Below are 19,499 nucleotides of genomic sequence, written 5' to 3' on the forward strand. Positions count from 1 at the left end.
AATTGCCAATCCCACAACACACATGCACGTCCACCTCACAACCACTGTGTGGCTAGGTCTACCAAACAGTGCACCCCACTCTGTAGATTAAACACACTCTAATATATGCAATGAAAGTAAAGCAAACAAGACACCAAATTTATGTGGTTCGGCCAAACTGTCTACGTCCACGGAGCAATACCCTATCCAGGGTTCCGTATATTGCTCAAAACACTACTCAAATTTTGACTGCAACAATAGCCCAGGAACTACAATCCCTGCTTCGGTTTATGCAACAATACAAACGAGGGCAACAACCCCTTCTCCAATCAAGCCTCAACTTGAATGAAATTATAATCCATAGTATAAGAATGTAAAACCCCTCAATACAAGACCCAACATTAGGGTTTTCACACAATCTAGGGTTCTAACAAAGCAAACAACCTAGAACATAAAAAATTAGGGTTTTACAGAATTAGATTACCTTTTACAAAGTAATCCCAACAATCATGAAGCCTCTGATGCATAGAAATCGTGTCTGTGTATGCTCCACTGCTCAAACCATCTTCAATACGAAGTCATCAAACATAAACTAGTGATTTCTTCTACTTTTCATGCTTAGATGACGCTGTAACTGGTTCCAATGGCTTCCTCTAGAAAAAATACCCAAGTTCAAAAAAAAAGTTCATCAAAAGAGCCTTTAAAATGAGAGAGATATGGCCAGTTAAAGTTTTGCTGTCAAAACCCTGATTGAGGGGGCTTTTAGAACTTTTTCAGAAGCGAACAGGGAGTGTTATGCAATAATCGAAAGAGCGCTAATTGAGTGAGGCGACAGTGCACCAAGGTTTGCTGCACATGACTAATTACATACCGAGCACAAGAATCATTTCCACCACGATTTGTGCTCTTAAACACACCTTCACAAAAATACTTAAAATGGAATCTTCACATCTGGACCATCCATAACTGATCTCCCAACCAATCAGAGCTTACGAAACAGAATCTTGCTCTTAAAACACATATTTTATACCTAAATCAACCCAAACAAATTGGAAAATGGCCTCTGTAACCACAGCAACGTGATTACATAACTTGTTGCAATAAAAAACAATAGAATGCTCTCTAAAAAGCTCCAACTTTTCACAAAGATCTCCCATTTTGATTCTTTTTCGCACACTTCCACAGAAATCACTGTAACTGCTTCATTTGAGCTAACAATGACATGATTCAAATTGCGTTGGAACCACGATTCGACGAACTAAATTTCTTATGAAGATTTATTTGCCCAGTTCTACCATTAAGGCTTCCAAAAATAGCTTCAAAGTGGACCCCACTATGCGATCCTATGAAATTATAAGTTTTGATGTACGAGGCCTTCACCTACTGCTTCGGGCCTTTGCCAAACACTTCTTAGGGACCCAATATACTGCCAATATCTATCTTCCATGCTCGGATGCCACTGTAAGCATGCCAAATGACCAAACTGCCCTTGACACTGTGTAGAAGCCCGTTTGACCATTCCAGCTCTACCAAACCACCAATAGCTACTGCCACAATACCACTATGACCAAATACATTACCAACAATGACAACAACATTCCACAAACTCCAATGGACTAACAATCACAATTTAGTGATATCGAGGGTCTCGGCTTAGGCCATAAAAGAATATCCGCTAACAAATTTCTAAGCCATTTGGCTTCCGTTCTGGCTTTTTCTAATGCCACGAACTCCAATTCCATAGTTGATCCTGTCCCACAGGATTGTTTTACCAATTTCCATGAAATCGCTCCACCCCCTAGAGTAAAAACGTAACCACTAATAGCCAATGATTCATTTGTATCTGAAATCCAATTGGCATCATAGTAACCTTCTAAGACAGAAGGGTTTTCCACTAAAGTATAAACCATAGTTCATAGTACCCTTCAAATACCTTAGTAACCTTTCCAAAGCATGCCAATGTTCATTACTTGGTTTATGTTTATATCGACTCAACTTTCCAACGGCTAATGCAATGTCCGGTCTTGTACTATTCATTAAATATGAGAGTGAACCTATTATTTGAGAGTATCTCTTTTGATAAACAGGTTCACCCACATTTTTCTCTAAATGACATCCAACATCAAAAGGCGTTTTAACTGTTGGATAATTAAAAGTACCAGTACTTTTTAAGCATGGCTTTAACGTAGTTTGCTTGAGATAAACTAATCTCATTTTCCTTTTTGATGATTTTGATTCCTAAAATCACATCAGCTTCTCCAATGTCCTTTGATTCAAAATTGGACATTATGAACTTTTTAGTTTGTACCACTACGTCTAAACTAGTTCCCATAATGAGCATATCATCTACGTACAATGAATATATCTTTACCATTATAGAACTTACTGTACAAGCACCTCTCTGAATCGTTTATAACGAAACCATTTGATAACAAAATTGTATCAAGTTTTAGATGCCACTGCGTAGGTTCTTGTTTCAGTCCATACAAAGATTTCACAAGTTTGCAAATCTTGTGTTCTAGTCCCTGTATAATACAACCTTTTGGTTGTCTAATATATATCTCTTATTCCAAATCTCCGTTTAAGAAAGCTATTTTTACATCCATTTGATGTATTACTAATTTAAATATAGAAGCTACAACCATCATAAACCAAATAGTAGCAATTTCAGATACTGGAGTAAAAGTGTCAAAGTAATCAACATTTTGTTTTTGTCGAAATCCTTTAACAACAAGTCTAGCTTTAAACTTGTCCAATGACCCATTAGGCTTTAATTTCTTTTGAAATATCCACTTGGTATCTAGTACTCTAGAACTTCGTGGTAAATCAGCCAGCTCCCAAGTGTGGTTAGATATCATAGAATCTAACTCACTTTGGATTGCCTCTTTCCAAAAAACGGCATCTCGAGAGGTTACGACTTCCTTATAGGTTAGAGGATCTTTATCTAACAAATAAACAAGCCACTCATCATCTGTATAAGTCGACTTTTTTCGTCTCTTACCTCTCCCAAGTTGACTTTCTTCGACTGATAATGGGTCATTATTTGTTGACACTTCTTTACCAAAATTGGAATTACTACTATCTTCCACCATTGTAGGTGTTTTAGTATTGTAAGGAAATATATGCTCAAAAAATTCGGCATCCCTAAATTCTGTTATAGTGTTTTCTTCAAACACACCTTTCACGGTTTTAATGACTAAAAACCAATAAGCTGAACTATTCTTTGCGTAACCTATGAATACGCAATCACAAGTCTTAAGACCTAACTTTCTCTTTTTCAGCTCTGGTATTGCTACCTTAGCCAAACAGCCCCAAATCTTTAGGTGTTTTAAACTTGGTTTGTTTCCAAACCATTATTCATATGGTAACAACCCGGTCTTATTGTGAGGTACTCTATTCAGAATATGACAAGCGGTTAAAATCGCTTCCCTACACATATCAAGCGGTAAACCCGAACTTATTAGCATAGAGTTTATTATTTCTTTCAATGATCGGTTTTTTCTTTCCGCTACTCCATTCAAATCGGGTTGGTAAGGAGCCGTCATTTCATGAATAATACAGTTAGTTTTGCAAAATTTCACGAGACTAGTAGTACCATACTCAATACCTCTATCGGTCCTGAGTCGTTTAATTTTCCTATCAAGTTGATTCTCTACCTCCGCTTTAAAAGTCATGAAAGCATTCTCTGCCTCATCTTTAGTCCTTAGGAGATAAATCATGGCATATCTAGAAAAGTCATCAATAAAGGTAAGTACATACCTATTTCCACCCTGAGATTCATATGACTTGAAATCGCATAAATCACTATGAATTAAATCTAGAAGACCACTGTGCCTTGTTATCGATTTATGGGGTTTTTTAGTAAACTTTGCCTCTATACAATAGGACATTTGACGATATTTGATTTTACATCAATATTAATCAATCCTATTTTAGAGATCTTATGCATATATGACGCATTATAGTGACCTAATCTACTATGCCATAAATCAAAAGAATCAACAAAGCAAACGGAACCAGCACTAGGCTTATCTTTATTCCCAACAATGCTCAGTACAAATAGGCACTCTTTCAGGTAGCCTTTTCCTACAAATATATCACTTTTAGTGATTATACATTTGTCAGATTCGAAGCACGGCTTCATTCCACTCTTATTTAATAGAGGACCTGAGACCAAATTTTAACGGATGTCAGGCACATGAAGCACATCCCTCAAAAGAAGTGACTTTCCCGAAATAAGCTTAACGGTACTTGTCCGATGCCAACAATTGTCAAATATTGTGAGTTTCCCATATAGAGTTTTGCATCGAAGGCCACTATAGAATAATTTGTAAATAAATTCCTATCCCCGGTTATATGCCTTGTAGCACCTATATAGATCACCCAGTCACTGGGTTTCTCGACTACATTTGCTTCAGACACCATAGCTGTTAAGACACTATCTTCTGTGAGATTTGTCTTGGCCTTGTTAGGAGTCTTGGGATCCTTCTTTCTTTTTCGACAGTCTCTTTTGTAGTGTCCTAGCTTCCCACAAGCATAACAATTGCCTTTCTTCTTCTTGGAGTCTTCAAACTTCCTTTTCTTGGATGATGATCCTTTGTCGGTGTCGACAAAATTTGCCTTAAGTTTGGAAGTCTCCTTTTGATCCTTGGCACGATTACGCTCCTCAATTTTAATCCGGACAACAACCTGATCAAACAACCAATCCTTCTTCTAATGCTTCATAGTAAGTTTGAAAGAATCCCAGGAAGATGGTAGTTTATGAATAAATGAACCGGTAACAAAGACATTGGGAAGAACAATGTTCTCTTTCGACAATCGACCAACTAAAATTTAGAATTTGTCTATTTGAGAAGAGATATTCTCACCATCTTTCATCTGGAAATCCAAAAAGTTGCAACAATATACTTACCACTCTCGGCATCGTCAAGAGTATATTTCTTCGTCAGTGCATTCCAGATCATGTACGCATACTCATATGCATTATAAACATTGTACAAATTAATGGATAACACATTGAGTATCCGGTTTTTGCACTGGAAGTCAGCTTGAATCCAAGCTAACCTGTTGGCTTCTTTTGCCGGATCATCCGTTTGAGGAGGCTTGGGATCCGTGAGTGTGAATGCCACTCCCAATTGAGTGAGAGCGAAGCAAACCATATGCTTCCATCTCTTGAAGTTGTTGCCATCAAATGGTTCCACCTTCTCGAAATTAGAAGCTAGCCTCAAGTTACCCAAAGGTTGGATAACCGAATCAACAGCGGGTGCTTGTGGAGCACTGTTGTCTTGAGCAGTCTTAGTTGAGTTCTCAATTTCAGCCATGTCTTATTACTTCAAAGACAGAAGTTTTTAGACCTTAAGATTGTTAGACCAAAAGGGGTCCAAGTAATAAGACAAGTAATAATAATAGAAAGTTCTAAAATGTAAAGAGTAAATTCTACCAACTTACAAGTTCAAGTAGCGGCAAGTTGGTGAGAGTGATGTCGCCAAACTGTATCACACGAACAATATCAGGTTGAGACGCACCAAAGAAGCACTGTCCTTAAGGTCTAAAAATGTCCCCTATTTAAGTGCAACCGGGGTCTCTTATGCTTTCACCTCCAAGACCACTCAACCTCAAAGTCTAGTAACTCTTGCACAAAAGTGTACGACTGCAGCGAGAGAGCAAGGCTAGGCTTACAGAACGGTTTTGAAAATCTTTGAATGCAACTACGAACGGTAGTGAGAAACCAAAGTAACCAAACAAAATTTTATTCTGTTTGTAAACGGAATACAAAAGAAAGTAATTTGGACAAAGGAAGAGAGAGTGAGGAACAGGTAGACCACTTGAACACTTGAGAGTTCAAAACTTGAATGAATTATTGTGGAGGATCCTCACCTATTTATAGGTGTAGTAGTGCCTATACGCATGGGCATGTACCTATACATATAGGTACCTATGGTGCCTCTTGAATACTTGTATGGATGCCTATGGTACCTCTGTACACGTATGGGTACCTATGGTGCCCTTGGATACTTGTATAGGTGCATATGGTACCTCTATACATGTATGGGTACACTTCCACATACTTAGAGATGCCTCCATGCATGAATGTACATACATGTACCTATTGGAGCTTGAACAAAAAGATACATGTATCTTAGCTCAACCCAAATCCATATCTACACTCACACCCGGACCTAGACCCAGTCCGACCTCGACCTCGACCACGGCCATGGCTCGGCTCGGCGCGCATGCATGTGCGTGATTTAAAAGCACCCGGACCCAACCTGTCATCTTAAACAAGGGATAACTCTCTCTAGAACCCCAACCCTTAGGTTCCAATCCCAACTTATAAGCTTGGGAAACCATTCTTCCACTTCCAATGTGGGACTAAAAGTTGTGCACTTAGTTGCTTTAGCTCACACTACCAAATGCAAGAATTCAAATAATGGAAGGAAAGTAAAAGGTGTTTTGAAACTATCAAAAAAGTATTTTGAAAACAAATAAAAATACAACAGGTTTTGATTCATTTTAAACATCCGAAACTTGTTGGATGCCTGTATAATGTTGGGAATGGATATGTTTTATGATACTTTGAGTTGTGAGATGATTACTTAACATAGATGATTGTATAATGTTAAACATGGATTTGTTTTATGATGCTTTGATGATTTATAATGTCTTGGATGGATTGGTTTGATGATGCTTTGAGATGTGAGATGATTACTTTTAGAGTAACCATCTTGTGCACCCCCTGAGGTGTGTTGACCTGTCATGTAGATATCACGATTTTTAAAACCTTACTTACAGACCCCTGGGACTGACGGAATACCCATTCCGTTAGAGTGAACAGGTTTAGTAAGCCATAATTCTATAAATGGTCAAAATACCCTTATCTCCTAAATCTATCCTCTTCTTTCCTCTTCTTCATCCTTTACCGGCTGACATCCATTGAAAGTCACCTGCTCTTATGGTACCCTTTTACCCTTTGAAATCTTCATGTGTAACAGCTCCCTGTGATCCCAAAGACAAAAATATCAGAAACCAAAAATCCTTTTTCATAAAGTAATGCTAAAACTAAGAAGCCTGATCTTGACATGTAACAGGGTATAACACAAAGATACAAAACTAAAGATTTTCATGAGGTAAAGACTGGCAAAATGATATGTACCTGCAACATGTAGGTGACCGTTTCGAAACCTGCTGATGAGGCATAAAACACCCCACCTATCAGAGGTTGCCACGTGGCCGACCCGACCTCGTCCGAGAACCGAGTGGGCCGAGCGGGGAATGGGGCCGACCCCATATCCGATAAGTCACCGACAAAGCCTGGTTTGAGCGAGCTGGCGGTAGGCGAGGCCGAGATTATACGAGTCAGCCGGACTCCTAGCCGACCTCATGGTCGAGATCGACCTCCTCCGGGCCGACCTCCATTGGCGACCCCACGGGCCGACCTCATAGGCCGAGCCCTCCTCCATGGAGGCACTCATAGCACCCACCGGGGATCTCAGCACCACGTCGGCACATCCCGAGAATCACGGGATAAGGACCGAGCCACGATCCCGAGCGCAACACGGAATCACACTCTACATGGACTCTTACCTTAATAAGAGTCCGACCCAAAAATAACTCTCCACTCCGCTCTACGCGAGAGAACCTTCCGAAAGAAGGACTCACGCCATACTAGGACTCTCCCGGCCGTCTCATCTCCTCCTTACTCTATAAATACCCAGGTATGGAGCTCTATTCGGGATCTTGCTTTTAATAGGCGATTCTGTTGTCGCGTTGAAGACCGACTTGAGCATCGGAGAGTCCTAGGCCGAGCCACACCGGCCCTCTTGCGCTCATTGTTTGGTTTTTGCGGTTCATCCACGGCGAACCAACTACCGGAGGTTTTCACACGCAATGCATTTGGCGCGTCGTGGAAGCGACATCGCAAGCATCGTCGTTTCGCCAATTCCTAGAACAATAATAATGGTGCATACGAGGTCGGGCAGCATGGCTCTACTTCCCGTACGGAGGAGCCGTAACCGTTGTGCCGACGAGACGATCACCGCCCCGAAGCCTCTCGGCGGGGATAAACAAGACCCCTAGAGCAGTGGTGCGCAGCCCATCACGGCACCATTCCACCTCAAAGCGGGAATGGAGGAGGTGCACTAACCACGGCCGCGGCTAGCCGGGTGAGGCCGAGCCAAGTTTGGACGGGAATGTCTTACTGCACCGCCACCCTTGCGGAGAGTTTGGACCCTGAAGCCCGCAAATAATCGACAGGTTATGGATTTGCGCTGCAGATGCTCCACACCAACGAGATGTTGCGCGCCTTCATGAACCGAGATGGCCCGAGGCGGGCTGATGGGTCAGCCGCCGGCCGCATGGTCCCTCCGGCTCGCCAGCCAAAGAAACTTGCAGCAAAATGGTGGCCGGCGTGGGCCGAGCCGAGTCGGGCTGCATCTTCGCACCCGTCTCGTCGAAGACTCCACCTCCGCGCCCCAGAGGCGCTCGACGGGTGAACAAGAACATCGCCAAAGCCGAGAACAGGCGGGAAATTGAACCAGCCGGCTCTGTAGCAAGGAGGTCGGTATTTTCGGACGGATCGGGAGGACGAACCGCCGAGATATTCGAGAACAAAGGAAAGACCTGGTTGAAAGGCGCGCGCCGAGACACGGACAAGGATCGCGTCCATACTCCCGGCGTCGAGCTCACCTCCCGAGAAGAACAACAGGGGAGCCCCGAGGGTCCAACTTCCAAGAAGAAAAAGAACAAGGAAGGATGGTGAGGACCGAGCTGACCGGAATGGCCGACTACTGGACGACCGACCATATCAATCCCGGGCCGAGGAGCCGGTTGGCCGAGCACCAAACCGAGCTGGAGAAGCGGCTACGAGATTTGGCCGAGCAAGTGGAGGGGTTGAAGAAACAAACGACCCCGGATGCCTACTCTTTGGTGGGCGTCACCCTTATCCTCCCGAGATCATGCACAGCTTGCTACCACACGGTTTCAAACCTCCCCGTTCGACGGTATGACGGGACGACCGACCCAATAGATCACATCAACTACTTTAATGCGATGATGACCATGTACGGGGTACCGAGATCGTTTCTTCGAGCCTTCCCCGCATCCCTCAAGGGCGCGGCGACCTCATGGTTTTCCTGGTTGCCTCCGAATTCCATAAAAGCTTCGCTCAACTCGTCGAGCCTTTGTCACGCTTCGAGTAGTATGAAACATAAGAAGACCACGGTCAACCTCCTGCGTGAAGCAAAGGCCCGACGAGTCGATCCGAGCATTCGTCTCCCGCTTCAACAAGGAATCCTTAGATATCAAGGATTTGGATGAGGCCACGGCCCATACGGCTATGAGCAACGGATTGGCCGACATGGACCTTATCAAGGACTTGGCCGGAAGCCGACAAGAAACCTGGCCGAGCTCTTGGAGAGGTGCAACGAGTTCGCAAATATGGCCGAGGTCCTCCAAGCCCGGAAGGGCAACGAAGGTCGTACCGACAAGAAAAGGCCGACAACAGACGCACCAAGAGAAGTAAAAAGGCCAAGGATGGATCGCCGAGCTGATAGGTCGGATCGAGCTCAGCCCCGACTACACGCCATTGAATACATCTCGCAAAGAGATCCTGATGCAAATACAAGATGGGGTACATCCGCCGACCCGACCGATGCAAGCGGGGTCATCTCGGAATCCCAACAAATATTGCCAATTCCACAAGGACATCGATCACGACACGAAGATTGTTATCACTGAAAAGAGAAATCGAAGAGCTGATAAAGCGGCCACTTGAAGCGATATGTCAAAGGAGGCCGAGAAGATCGTGGAGGTCGGCGGCCTGATGACCGAGATCAAAGAAGAGCCGAGCCTAAGGCCGAAAAGCAAAGAGTTGAAAGAGACGATGACAAGGTCCGAGCCGAGAAGAAGGAGGACGGATCCGGCCGAGCAATGACAAGGGAGCCCCATATACACTATCCTGGGGGCCCGGGCAGAGAGTACTAGAAAGGCTAAGGCAAACGCTCGCTTCGTCGGAGTAGCCGAGATGCCCGCCAAGAAACTCAAGCCGGCGGTGACGATCTCCTTCACAAGCCGACCTCGAAGGTATAAGTTTACCTCATGACGATGCTTTAGTGGTGCGGTAGAAATTGCGAATGCACCGTCACACCGTGTATTGGTCGATACCGGCGCATCCGTGGACCTTATGTCATTGGAAGCGTCGACAATTTGGCTTCGCGACGAAGCGCTTAAGCCCGAAGGAACCTCGCTTCACGGGTTCTCGGGAGTGGCCGCGACTATCAAGGGCTCGATCGATCTACTAGTCACAATTGGGCAAGCTCCCTGCCGGCGACGATCCAAGTCAAATTCATGGTGGTACGGTCGGTAGTGGCTTTCAACGCCATACTCGGCCGTCCGTCATTGACCGCCCTCCAAGCCATCATCTCCCGACTCACTTGAAGATGAAGTTCCCCACCGAGAACGGTGTCAACGAGGTCCGAGGCGACCAAAAGAAGGCACGAGTGCTACGCTACCTTCGTCAAGCAAAACAAGGGTAATGTTCGAGGAATGTCCATGTGCGTCGAACATCTCCCGAGGATCACGGGATGAGCTTATCGAGAGAAGAGGGCGACCGTGGAAGACCTGACCCCACTTCATCTCGGCGAAGATGACCCGCCAAGGTGGTCAATTTCTCGGATCACTACTAAATAAAGATCAAAGAAGGCGGCTCGGAGTTTTCTTAAAAGCGACGCCGATGTCTTCGCCTGGTCGGCGCGACATGTCGGGCATACCAGACATATAGCTGAGCACCGACTCCATGTGGATCCGGGTCGGAAACCAATCCGGAGAAGAGAAGGAACTACGCACTTGATCGGCAAAGCGCAATCAAAGAAGAGGTGGAGAAGCTTCACGATCGGGATTCATCCGAGAAGAGAAATTCGACCTGGTTGGCTAACGTCGTCATGGTCCCTAAACCGAACGGGAAGTGGAGAATGTGTGTCGACTACACCAGACCTCAACAAGGCCTGCCCAAAGGATGAGTACCCACTACCTCGGATCGACCTCTTGATCGACGCCACGGCAGTCACGAGATGCCGAGTTTCATGGATGCGTACTCGGCTACAACCAAATCATGATGCATGAGGAGGACGAGTCGTACACGGCCTTCCGAATCGACCAAGAGAATTTTCGCTACAAGGTCATGCCGTTCGGATTGAAGAATGCCGGAGCGACATACCGGCGCCTCGTGAATCGTATATTCCGCGAGCAGATCGGAAAGAACATGGAAGTCACGTGGACGACATGTTGGTGAAAAGTTTGAAGGCCGAGCACCACTTGGCCGACCGGGAAGAAGCCTTCGGCGTATTGAGGAAGAACCGGATGAAGCTGAATCCCGCCAAGTGTGCATTCGGCGTAACCTCGGGAAAGTTCCTGGCTTCATGGTCTCTGTCAAAGGCATCAAGCCAATCCGGCAAAAATCGAGCCATCCAAGAGATGAGTCCTCCAAGGACAATCCGAGAAGTACAAAGGCTAAACGGACGTGTGGCGGCGTTGGCGCGATTCATGTCGAGATCGGCGACAAGTGCCTACCGTTCTTTAAGGCCCTAAAGAATATCCGAACCCAAAAGATTTTATCCGGTCATCCGAATGCCAAGAAGCTTTTGAAGAGTGAAGAAATATTTGGAGAACCCGCCTCTTCTCGGTACCGAACCAAAAGAGGAACTTCAAGTCTACTTAGCCGCCACTCCCGTGGCGGTCGGTGCGGTGTTGATCGAGGAAGAGAGTCGAACTCAAAGGCCGATATACTATATCACCACGTTCTTGTTGATGCCGAGACAAGGTATTCGGGTTCGAGAAAGTAGCATTCGCCCTAATCACGGCTGCAAGGAAACTAAGGCCGTACTTCCAAGCCCATCCGATCGTGATGTACGACCGACCAGCCACTCAAAAAGATATTACACAAACCCGAGCGTTTGGGACGGCTGATTTCCTGGGCGGTTGAGCTAAGTGAATACGATATAAGCTATCGGCCAGAGGACAACGATAAAAGGACAAGCCCTGGCCGACTTCATCGCCGAATGCACGGGCCCGAGCATGAGGTTGGAGAAGAAAAGACAGTCGAGGAGGTCGGGGCTACTACGACCCGACTTGGACCATGAATGTTGACGGCTCAAGCAATTCCGGAGGAAGCGGGGCCGGCCTAATACTTGTAAGCCCGAAGGCTTTCTGGTCCAATATGCCCTAAGGTTCAAGTTTTCCGCCTCAAACAATGAGGCTGAGTATGAAGCCCTTATAGCCGGACTTGAGTCAGCAAAGCTATGGGCATAAAGCGGTTGAAGGTGCGAGGAGACTCCCAACTCGTGGTCAACCAGGTCAACGGAGACTACGAGGCAAAAGACGAAAGGATGAGAGCATACCTGGGTCGAGCCCGAGATCGATCTCCGAGCTCGAACACTTCGAGATGACTCGAATACCGAGATAAGAGAATGCCGCGACGGACTCCTTATCTAGGTTGGCGAGGCGACCTCCAATATCCGAGCCGGTCAGTATACATAGAAATATTGGAGAAACCATCCTTACAAGAAGAAAGCATAAAGCACATTGAAGAGGATGGGCCGACTGGTTGGACCCCATTGTCAACTACTTGGAAAATGGCCTGCTCCGGGGAATCGAGACGAAGCAAGGAAGGTCAAGATCCGATCTTCCAAGTACTCAATGATCGACGGAGTACTCTACAAAGGGCAATCTCGGCCCCTCTTCTCCGATGTCCGGGACCGAAGGGGCCAGTATGCTTTAGCCGAGGTGCATGAGGGAATATGCGGAGTCACATGGGCGGCCGAGCTCTTGCATACAAGATACTTGACAAGGATTCTATTGGCCAAGAATGCAAGAAGAGGCCATGAAATACGTGAAGACGTGTGAGAAGTGCCAACTGTTCGCGCCAATCCCAAGCCGACCAGCAACAAAATTAACCTCAATCTGAGCCCAATCCCATTCGCTATGTGGGGAATGGACATTCTTGGAGATTTCACCCGGCATCGGGAAACAGAAAATACGTAGTAGTAGCGATCGATTACTTCACCAAGTGGGTCGAGGCCGAGCCTCTTGCCACCATCATGAGAAGAACATGGAAAAATTTTTCCGAGATAAGGTCATCTACCGGTTGGGCTACCGAAAGTTCTCATCACCGATAATGGCGCGCAATTCAACAACCCGACCTTCGAGAATTTTGCGAGCACTTCCACATTGACTTCCGACCCATCTCGGTAGCTCATCCACAAGCAAATGGACAAGTAGAAGTGTCCAACCGAACATTACTTCCGGCATTAAGAGGAGGTTGGATGAGGCCAAGGGGAGATGGGTGGAAGAACTCCCAAGCGTCCTATGGGCATATCGGACGATGTAAGAACTCCAACCGGGAGAGTCCATTTCGCACCGCTTATGGGACCGAAGCCCTCGCACCGGTTGAAGTTGTGGCTTCATCATACCGAGTGCTCAACTTCGATGAGAAGACCTATGAAGATGGGCTGCGAGCCAACTGGACTTCCTAGATGAAGTCCAGAAAATGCCCTACTCCAAACGCGGCGTACCAGGAAGACGCAAGCTACTATGATTCAAGAGTCAAAGAGAGGCATTTTCGTCAAGGGGACCTTGTTCTTAGAAAACTCAGCGCATCCCAGAGGCAACAACGAAAATTAGCACCAAAGCTGGGAAGGCCCGTACATAGTCTCCAAGCAAATTCGCCCTGGCACATATCGCTGGACTCAGGGCAAGAAGGTACCGAGACCTTGGAACTCGGAAAATTTGAAAAAGTTTTTTCAATAATTGAACATGTTTGTATTCGGTTTTCAGTTCCGACATTTGATTCAATAAAGTCTTTTCTCCAACACTCAACGTATTGGCAAGCTCCCAAGTCGAAGTCATAAGACCGGTCCTCATAGACCAGGCCGACATCAAAGACCGACCCTCATAGGTCGGCAGCCAAGTCATAAGACCGGTCCTCATAGACCAGGCCGACATCAAAGACCGACCCTCCTAGGTCGGCAACTAAGTCATAAGACCGGTCCTCATAGACCAGGCCGACATCAAAGACCGACCCTCCTAGGTCGGCAACCGAGTCATAAGACCGGTCCTCATAGACCAGGCCGACATCAAAGACCGACCCTCCTAGGTCGACAATCGAGTCATAAGACCGGTCCTCATAGACCAGGCTGACATCCAAGACCGACCCTCATAGGTCGGCAGCCAAGTCATAAGATCGGTCCTCATAGACCAGGCCGACATCAAAAGCCGACACTCGTAGCTCATCGGCCAAGTCGTAAGACTGTCCAAATAGACATGGCCGACCTCTCAAGGGCCGACATTCCTATTTGGCCGAGCCTAACGAAGTACTAAACCACGCTAAGGCATTAGGCTCGGCCAAGAAGGATATTCGGCCACGCGTGCGCTTATATGATAGCCTCTCCAATTTGAAGGGAAAGCGAATTAACAACCAAAGTGAAGATCGCATTGACCGCCGACAACGTTGGGCATGGATAAAAAGAGCGAGTTCCTAAGCTCGGTTAGTGAAATGACTCGGCGAGCTTGACCACAAACAAAACATTATACGCAAGGAAAAGAATGCCGAGGGCGCCGAGTTCAAATACTTAGACAAATTTTGACAAAAATAAGTTGTTTTATTCATTGTAAGCCAAGCGATCGGCACGGTTACAAAAAGGGCAGCTCGGCCCCACACACACACCAAAAAAAAAATAATAATAATAATTTTACATCTCCGCCTCCTCGGCGTGGGACTTGGAGGCACCCTCGGAGGCGTCCACGGTGTTGGGCTCGCGGCGAGGTCTTGAGGTCCGGCTCCCAGAGGGGCGACGTCGACAGGGAGTGCCGCCGGGCTGAGCTTAGGTGACCTCGGCTCCCTCCTCATCTCCCATCTCCCTGCAAAAGTAGTCGCATCATCGTCAAAGCGGGAGAGATTGAGATCAGGATCTGTTGCCTTGATCTCGACCAAAAGCTCGCTCGGCTCGCTTCAAAACCTTCGGCGAAGGGAGGCTTCCGATCTCGTGGCGGATATCGGCGTACTCCTCCGATTGGAGATAGTCGCTAATCGCCGCGCTCCGAGCCGTGGCCAGATCTTCCTTGGCCTTCTCCTTCACCTCGGCGAGCCGAGCCTACAAAGCCGGACCTTCTCTCTCTGCTGGCCACCTCGGCCGAGAGCTCTCACTTCGGCCTCGCGCGGTGAGCTTCTCTTGGGTCTCCCAACGCCTCAACGGCATCACAGGCGTCCGATAAGCCTTCTTACACTTTGGACGCCAAGGAATAGTTCTCGGTCGAGAGCCGCTCGAGCGGAGCATGGTCTCCACCGCTTTGGCGAACCCCTACAAAAAGCATGAGAACAAAAATCAGGATAAACTACACATATCGGATCATAGGCAAGAGCCGACAAGGAAACTTACCATGTTGAAGTCTTGAAATAGGGTGGAGAGAAGCTCGGTCGGATAGCGCCTCCAGCTTCTCCTTGTCGGTGGGAGCCGACCGCATCAGCCATTCCTTGGCGTGAGGGGCGGCACGTCAAGGCCGAGTCCCGGGAAGAGGCGCCAGTCGGCCTCACAGGGACATTGTTGGCGAAGCCCTCCCGGGACGTGTCGGGAGATGTTGGTGGGAGAGGCCACGGGCGGAAGGCCGCCACTCGTCAGTTAACCGAGAGCTTTTGGCATTTGATGTCTCTCGGCGGGCTCCTCTAGCCTTTTCGGCCTTTCCCCTTCCTCGGAGACCCGGCTTGACCCGTGTTCTTCTCGGCCTCCAGCCCGACCACCGCGTCCGATGGTCCCGGCATCACCCCTTTCCCTTGGAGGCCTTGGAGGACTCGCCGGGGTCTCTTCTCGGCATTCTTCTTCTTCCTATCCGCGATAATCTCGGCCCTCACCGAGTTGTGTCCATTGGAGGAATGTAGCCGACCACCGCAAGAGAAACCGAAAACATAGGAAACAAGTCGAAAAGGAAAAGAAAACTAAGTTAAGGGGTCGGCTCGGATAATCGAGATAAGCTCGGCAAGGGTTCCTACCAGGGGTCATATGCCAACTACGAAGAAACCCCTCGTCCTAAAGCTGGAGAACATCGAAGGGCGGGCTGGGGATCAGTCGAGCGAGGTCATCTCGTTCTCGGTCGGGGTAGTACTCTATTTACATAGTTCAGATTCATCTCCTTCCACTCGGTTCGGAGAGGGCTGTTGGGAATGGAAGCGAAGAAAAACGGGCTTCCAATAATTGTTGAAGGTCGGCGTGCGACGAAACTTGTGACCGCCTAGAGCCGCACTCTTCCACGATCGGCGCGAAATAATACCACCCCTTCTCGGGAGACTTCTTCGAGGAAGAAGAGCCGAGAGAAAAGCGCCACGCCGCACCTCGGCCCATCTCGCAAAGCAGGCGTAGAAGCCATAGACAGCCCGCCAGAGTTCGGCACCCGGTGACCGGAGGCAGTGGAAGTGGTCCAAGATCCGGTCCACCAGCGAGAACGGGAGCCGAACGCATACTTGAAGGGCGTCTCGTGCAGAGCCACCTCGCCGGGCACGATGAAGCGAGGCCATCTCCGGGATTAGGAACTCGGAGCTGAATGTCCTCGGGGATGGCGTAGGTCATCCTCGGATAGTCGAGGTCGGCCTCCGTGATTGTGCTCGAGCAGTGCGGCTCGCCTTCCTCGGGCTGGGCGTCGGTGGACGAGCTTATCGAGCCAACCCCATCTCGACGAATCTCCTCGCTTGATTCCTCATCGATGAGGACGACCCGGAGTTCTCGGCCCGATCTGTGTGTGGATTGGGCGCGTGGTCAAACTCCATGGGTAAGCAGGGGCTCAGCCACCTCGGCTCGACGAATCTCCATTACATCGGGCTCGTCGAGGTCGAGCCCACAGGTCTATGGTGGGAGAGCGGACGGGGAGTTCTCGGCTCGGACTCGCGCCCTCCGCCCTGCAGCGAGCAGTTCGCCCATAGGACTACTACCGGTGACATCTTGGGTGGAGAAGACTTACTTGGTTGAAGAAGAGTTGAGTCGACGAAGCAACGACGGCCGAGTCGATCACGAACGAAGCTTCAGCCGAGTCGATCACGGAGCAAACGACGAGATCGCCGAGTTGACGGTTCCAAACTTGCCGAGAAGTCAATAACTTAGAGCAGTGAAGAATGAATAGTTAGGAGTCGCCTATTTATAATCCTTGGGTTTCATCGATCCATCGGCCGACTGCAGCTCGGATGATCCAACGGCCCGATCGAAGGGCGTTTGAATTCCCGAGCCCGCCATAATGACTCTGGCGACGTGGCACGGACACCCAACCGTCGGATCGTGCAACGCGTCAAATCCGCAGCAATAAATAATCTCGGCCCAACCGCAAGAATCTTCCCGACAAGGGCCCGGAAATTTCACTCATCAACGCCGAGCCGACACGATGAGTGGGGGCCTGTGATGAGGCATAAAACACCCCACCTATCGAGGCTGCCACGTGGCCGACCCGACCTCGGTCCGAGAACCGAGTGGGCCGAGCGGGGAATGGGGCCGACCCCATATCCGATAAGTCACCCGACAAAGCCTGGTTTGAGCCACTGGCCGGTAGCCGAGGCCGAGATTATACGAGTCAGCCAGGACTCCTAGCCGACCTCATGGCCGAGATTGACCTCCTCCGGGGCCGACCTCCATTGCCGACCCCACGGGCCGACCTCGTAGGCCGAGCCCTCCTCCATGGAGGCACTCATAGCACCCCACCGGGGATCTCGGGCCACGTCGGACATCCCGAGAATCACGGGATAAAGACCGAGCCACGATCCCGGCGCAACACGTAATCATCACACTCTACATGGACTCTTACCTTAATAAGAGTCCGACCCCGAAAATAACTCTCCACTCCGCTCACGCGAGAGAACCTTCCGAAAGAAGGACTCCGCCATACTAGGACTCTCCTACTGCCTCATCTCCTCCTTACTCTATAAATACCTGGTATGGAGCTCTATTCGGGATCTTGCTTTTTAATAGGCAGTTACGCTGTCGCGTTGAAGACCTGACTTGAGCATCGGAGTCCTAGGCCGGAGCCACACCGGCCCTCTTGCGCTCATTGTTTGGTTTTTGCAGGTTCATCCACGGGCGAACCAACTACCGGAGGTTTTTACAAATTGAGAAGAAATTTTTTTATTCCTAATTTCAATCTCCTCAAAAAGGCACAATTTGAACCTATTGTTTAGAAATATTAGATGCAGAGAGAGGAGGAACAGAAGATAACCTCTGTGTGGATGGTCAGGAAATCCACCGGGAGCTGTAACTACAAGATTCAAATGAAAACCAAATGAAATTTTAAAAGGATTCAAAGAGAAACTGTAGAAATCCCACAAAAAGGAAAAAATAAAGAGAAACAGACCTTGGAATTCATCTAATATGAGGAACGGATCGAAGTATCTGAGCTCAAACCTGAAGAAATCAAAGACCTATTTAGCCAAAAGTACTAAAATCAATCAAGATTTTGCAATGTAGTTGATGAGTTTCTCTTACCTTCCGATGCTTCGTCGGACAACAGCACCAGCTCCTTCTCTTTGAGATATGGCCTGAAATTTTCTAACCACAAAGCGGGGTTCTCTAAGAACACTTGAGATCTCTGTTTCAAGCATCTTTTTCCCTTTTTTTCAGAACAGTTTGGATCTTTAGAACAACAAATCAAGAAGAGCAAGACTAAAGCCTCAAAAGACAAAGAAAATGAAGAAGAGCGAGGAGGAGAAACAAGTTTCTTCTGGAGTAAAAATGACAAAAACGACGGTCATTTGGGTCTACTTGTAGAAGCGGCGAGGTTAATTTCTGGAAACTTCAAGGATGAAGAATCAAATCCAAAGCAAACAAGAGAGAACGGTGGAGTGATACACGAAGCTTCAGGGGACTCTCTAAGGGGAGCTGAAGCAGAAGCACAGACGAAGGAACAGGTCGGCTGCAGTTCAAAACGGAATCGATGTTGGATGTTCGATTTTCACCCACCCTTAGAGTTGCAGGAGTAGCCGGAGTTTCAAAGGCTATTTTGGTCTTTTACATTGTTAAACTAACACCTAACTAACACCACGGGATTTATGGGTCTGCAAGTAAGGTTTATAACCGTGGAGTCTACATGACAGGTCAACAAAACTCAAGGGATGTACAAGATGCTTACCATTACTTTTATTATGGAATTATATGCATGACATACAAGTGCTTTTTGTTTGAGTTAAAAAAAAATACCGCAAGGGTATGGGTCATACAAGTATGGGTCGAACACAGGGAGATGTAGCTACTCTATTTTATCTTTCTCACGTAAGGCGAAAGTGTAACAAGTGATAGATTAAGCTAAACTACGGTCCAAACACATACATCTACCGAAATTGACGTCCTAAATATTCATCTAGATATGGAAAATATTGAATTATAAATAGAATGAACCTAAAAACTAAGGACCTGATTTACCTAGGATAAAACCCAAAGTTGAGAATGAGAAACAATTTGAAATGCTAAAATAAAATAAAATAAAAAGAAGAGAAAAAGACAATT

The 19,499-nt window shown here is 47.4% G+C and overlaps 1 protein-coding gene across 1 annotated transcript; it reads right to left on the minus strand.

Annotated features, from left to right (window-relative positions):
* Positions 1–6,919: 6,919 nt before the first annotated feature.
* Positions 6,920–18,598, minus strand: LOC122666178 (pirin-like protein). The gene is made up of 5 exons (XM_043862318.1): positions 18,483–18,598; positions 18,352–18,401; positions 18,217–18,255; positions 7,133–7,161; positions 6,920–6,975 (listed from the first exon to the last, which is right to left on the minus strand). Exons 1-5 carry the CDS (start codon positions 18,596–18,598, stop codon positions 6,943–6,945), a joined length of 267 nt encoding a protein of 88 aa, XP_043718253.1. The 3' UTR covers positions 6,920–6,942.
* Between the last annotated feature and the right edge of the window lie 901 nt (positions 18,599–19,499).

Source organism: Telopea speciosissima, chromosome 6, assembly GCF_018873765.1.
Source record: "Telopea speciosissima isolate NSW1024214 ecotype Mountain lineage chromosome 6, Tspe_v1, whole genome shotgun sequence".
In the NCBI taxonomy this organism is placed as follows: domain Eukaryota; kingdom Viridiplantae; phylum Streptophyta; class Magnoliopsida; order Proteales; family Proteaceae; genus Telopea; species Telopea speciosissima.

Coding starts and splice junctions, on each gene's coding strand:
- LOC122666178 (XM_043862318.1), bottom strand. CDS start 18,598: ATGCTTGAAACAGAGATCTCAAGTGTTCTTAGAGAACCCCGCTTTGTG. Junction 18,256..18,351: donor CATATTAGATGAATTCCAAG/GTCTGTTTCTCT, acceptor TGAATCTTGTAG/TTACAGCTCCCGGTGGATTT. Junction 6,976..7,132: donor CGGTCACCTACATGTTGCAG/GTACATATCATT, acceptor TTGGGATCACAG/GGAGCTGTTACACATGAAGA.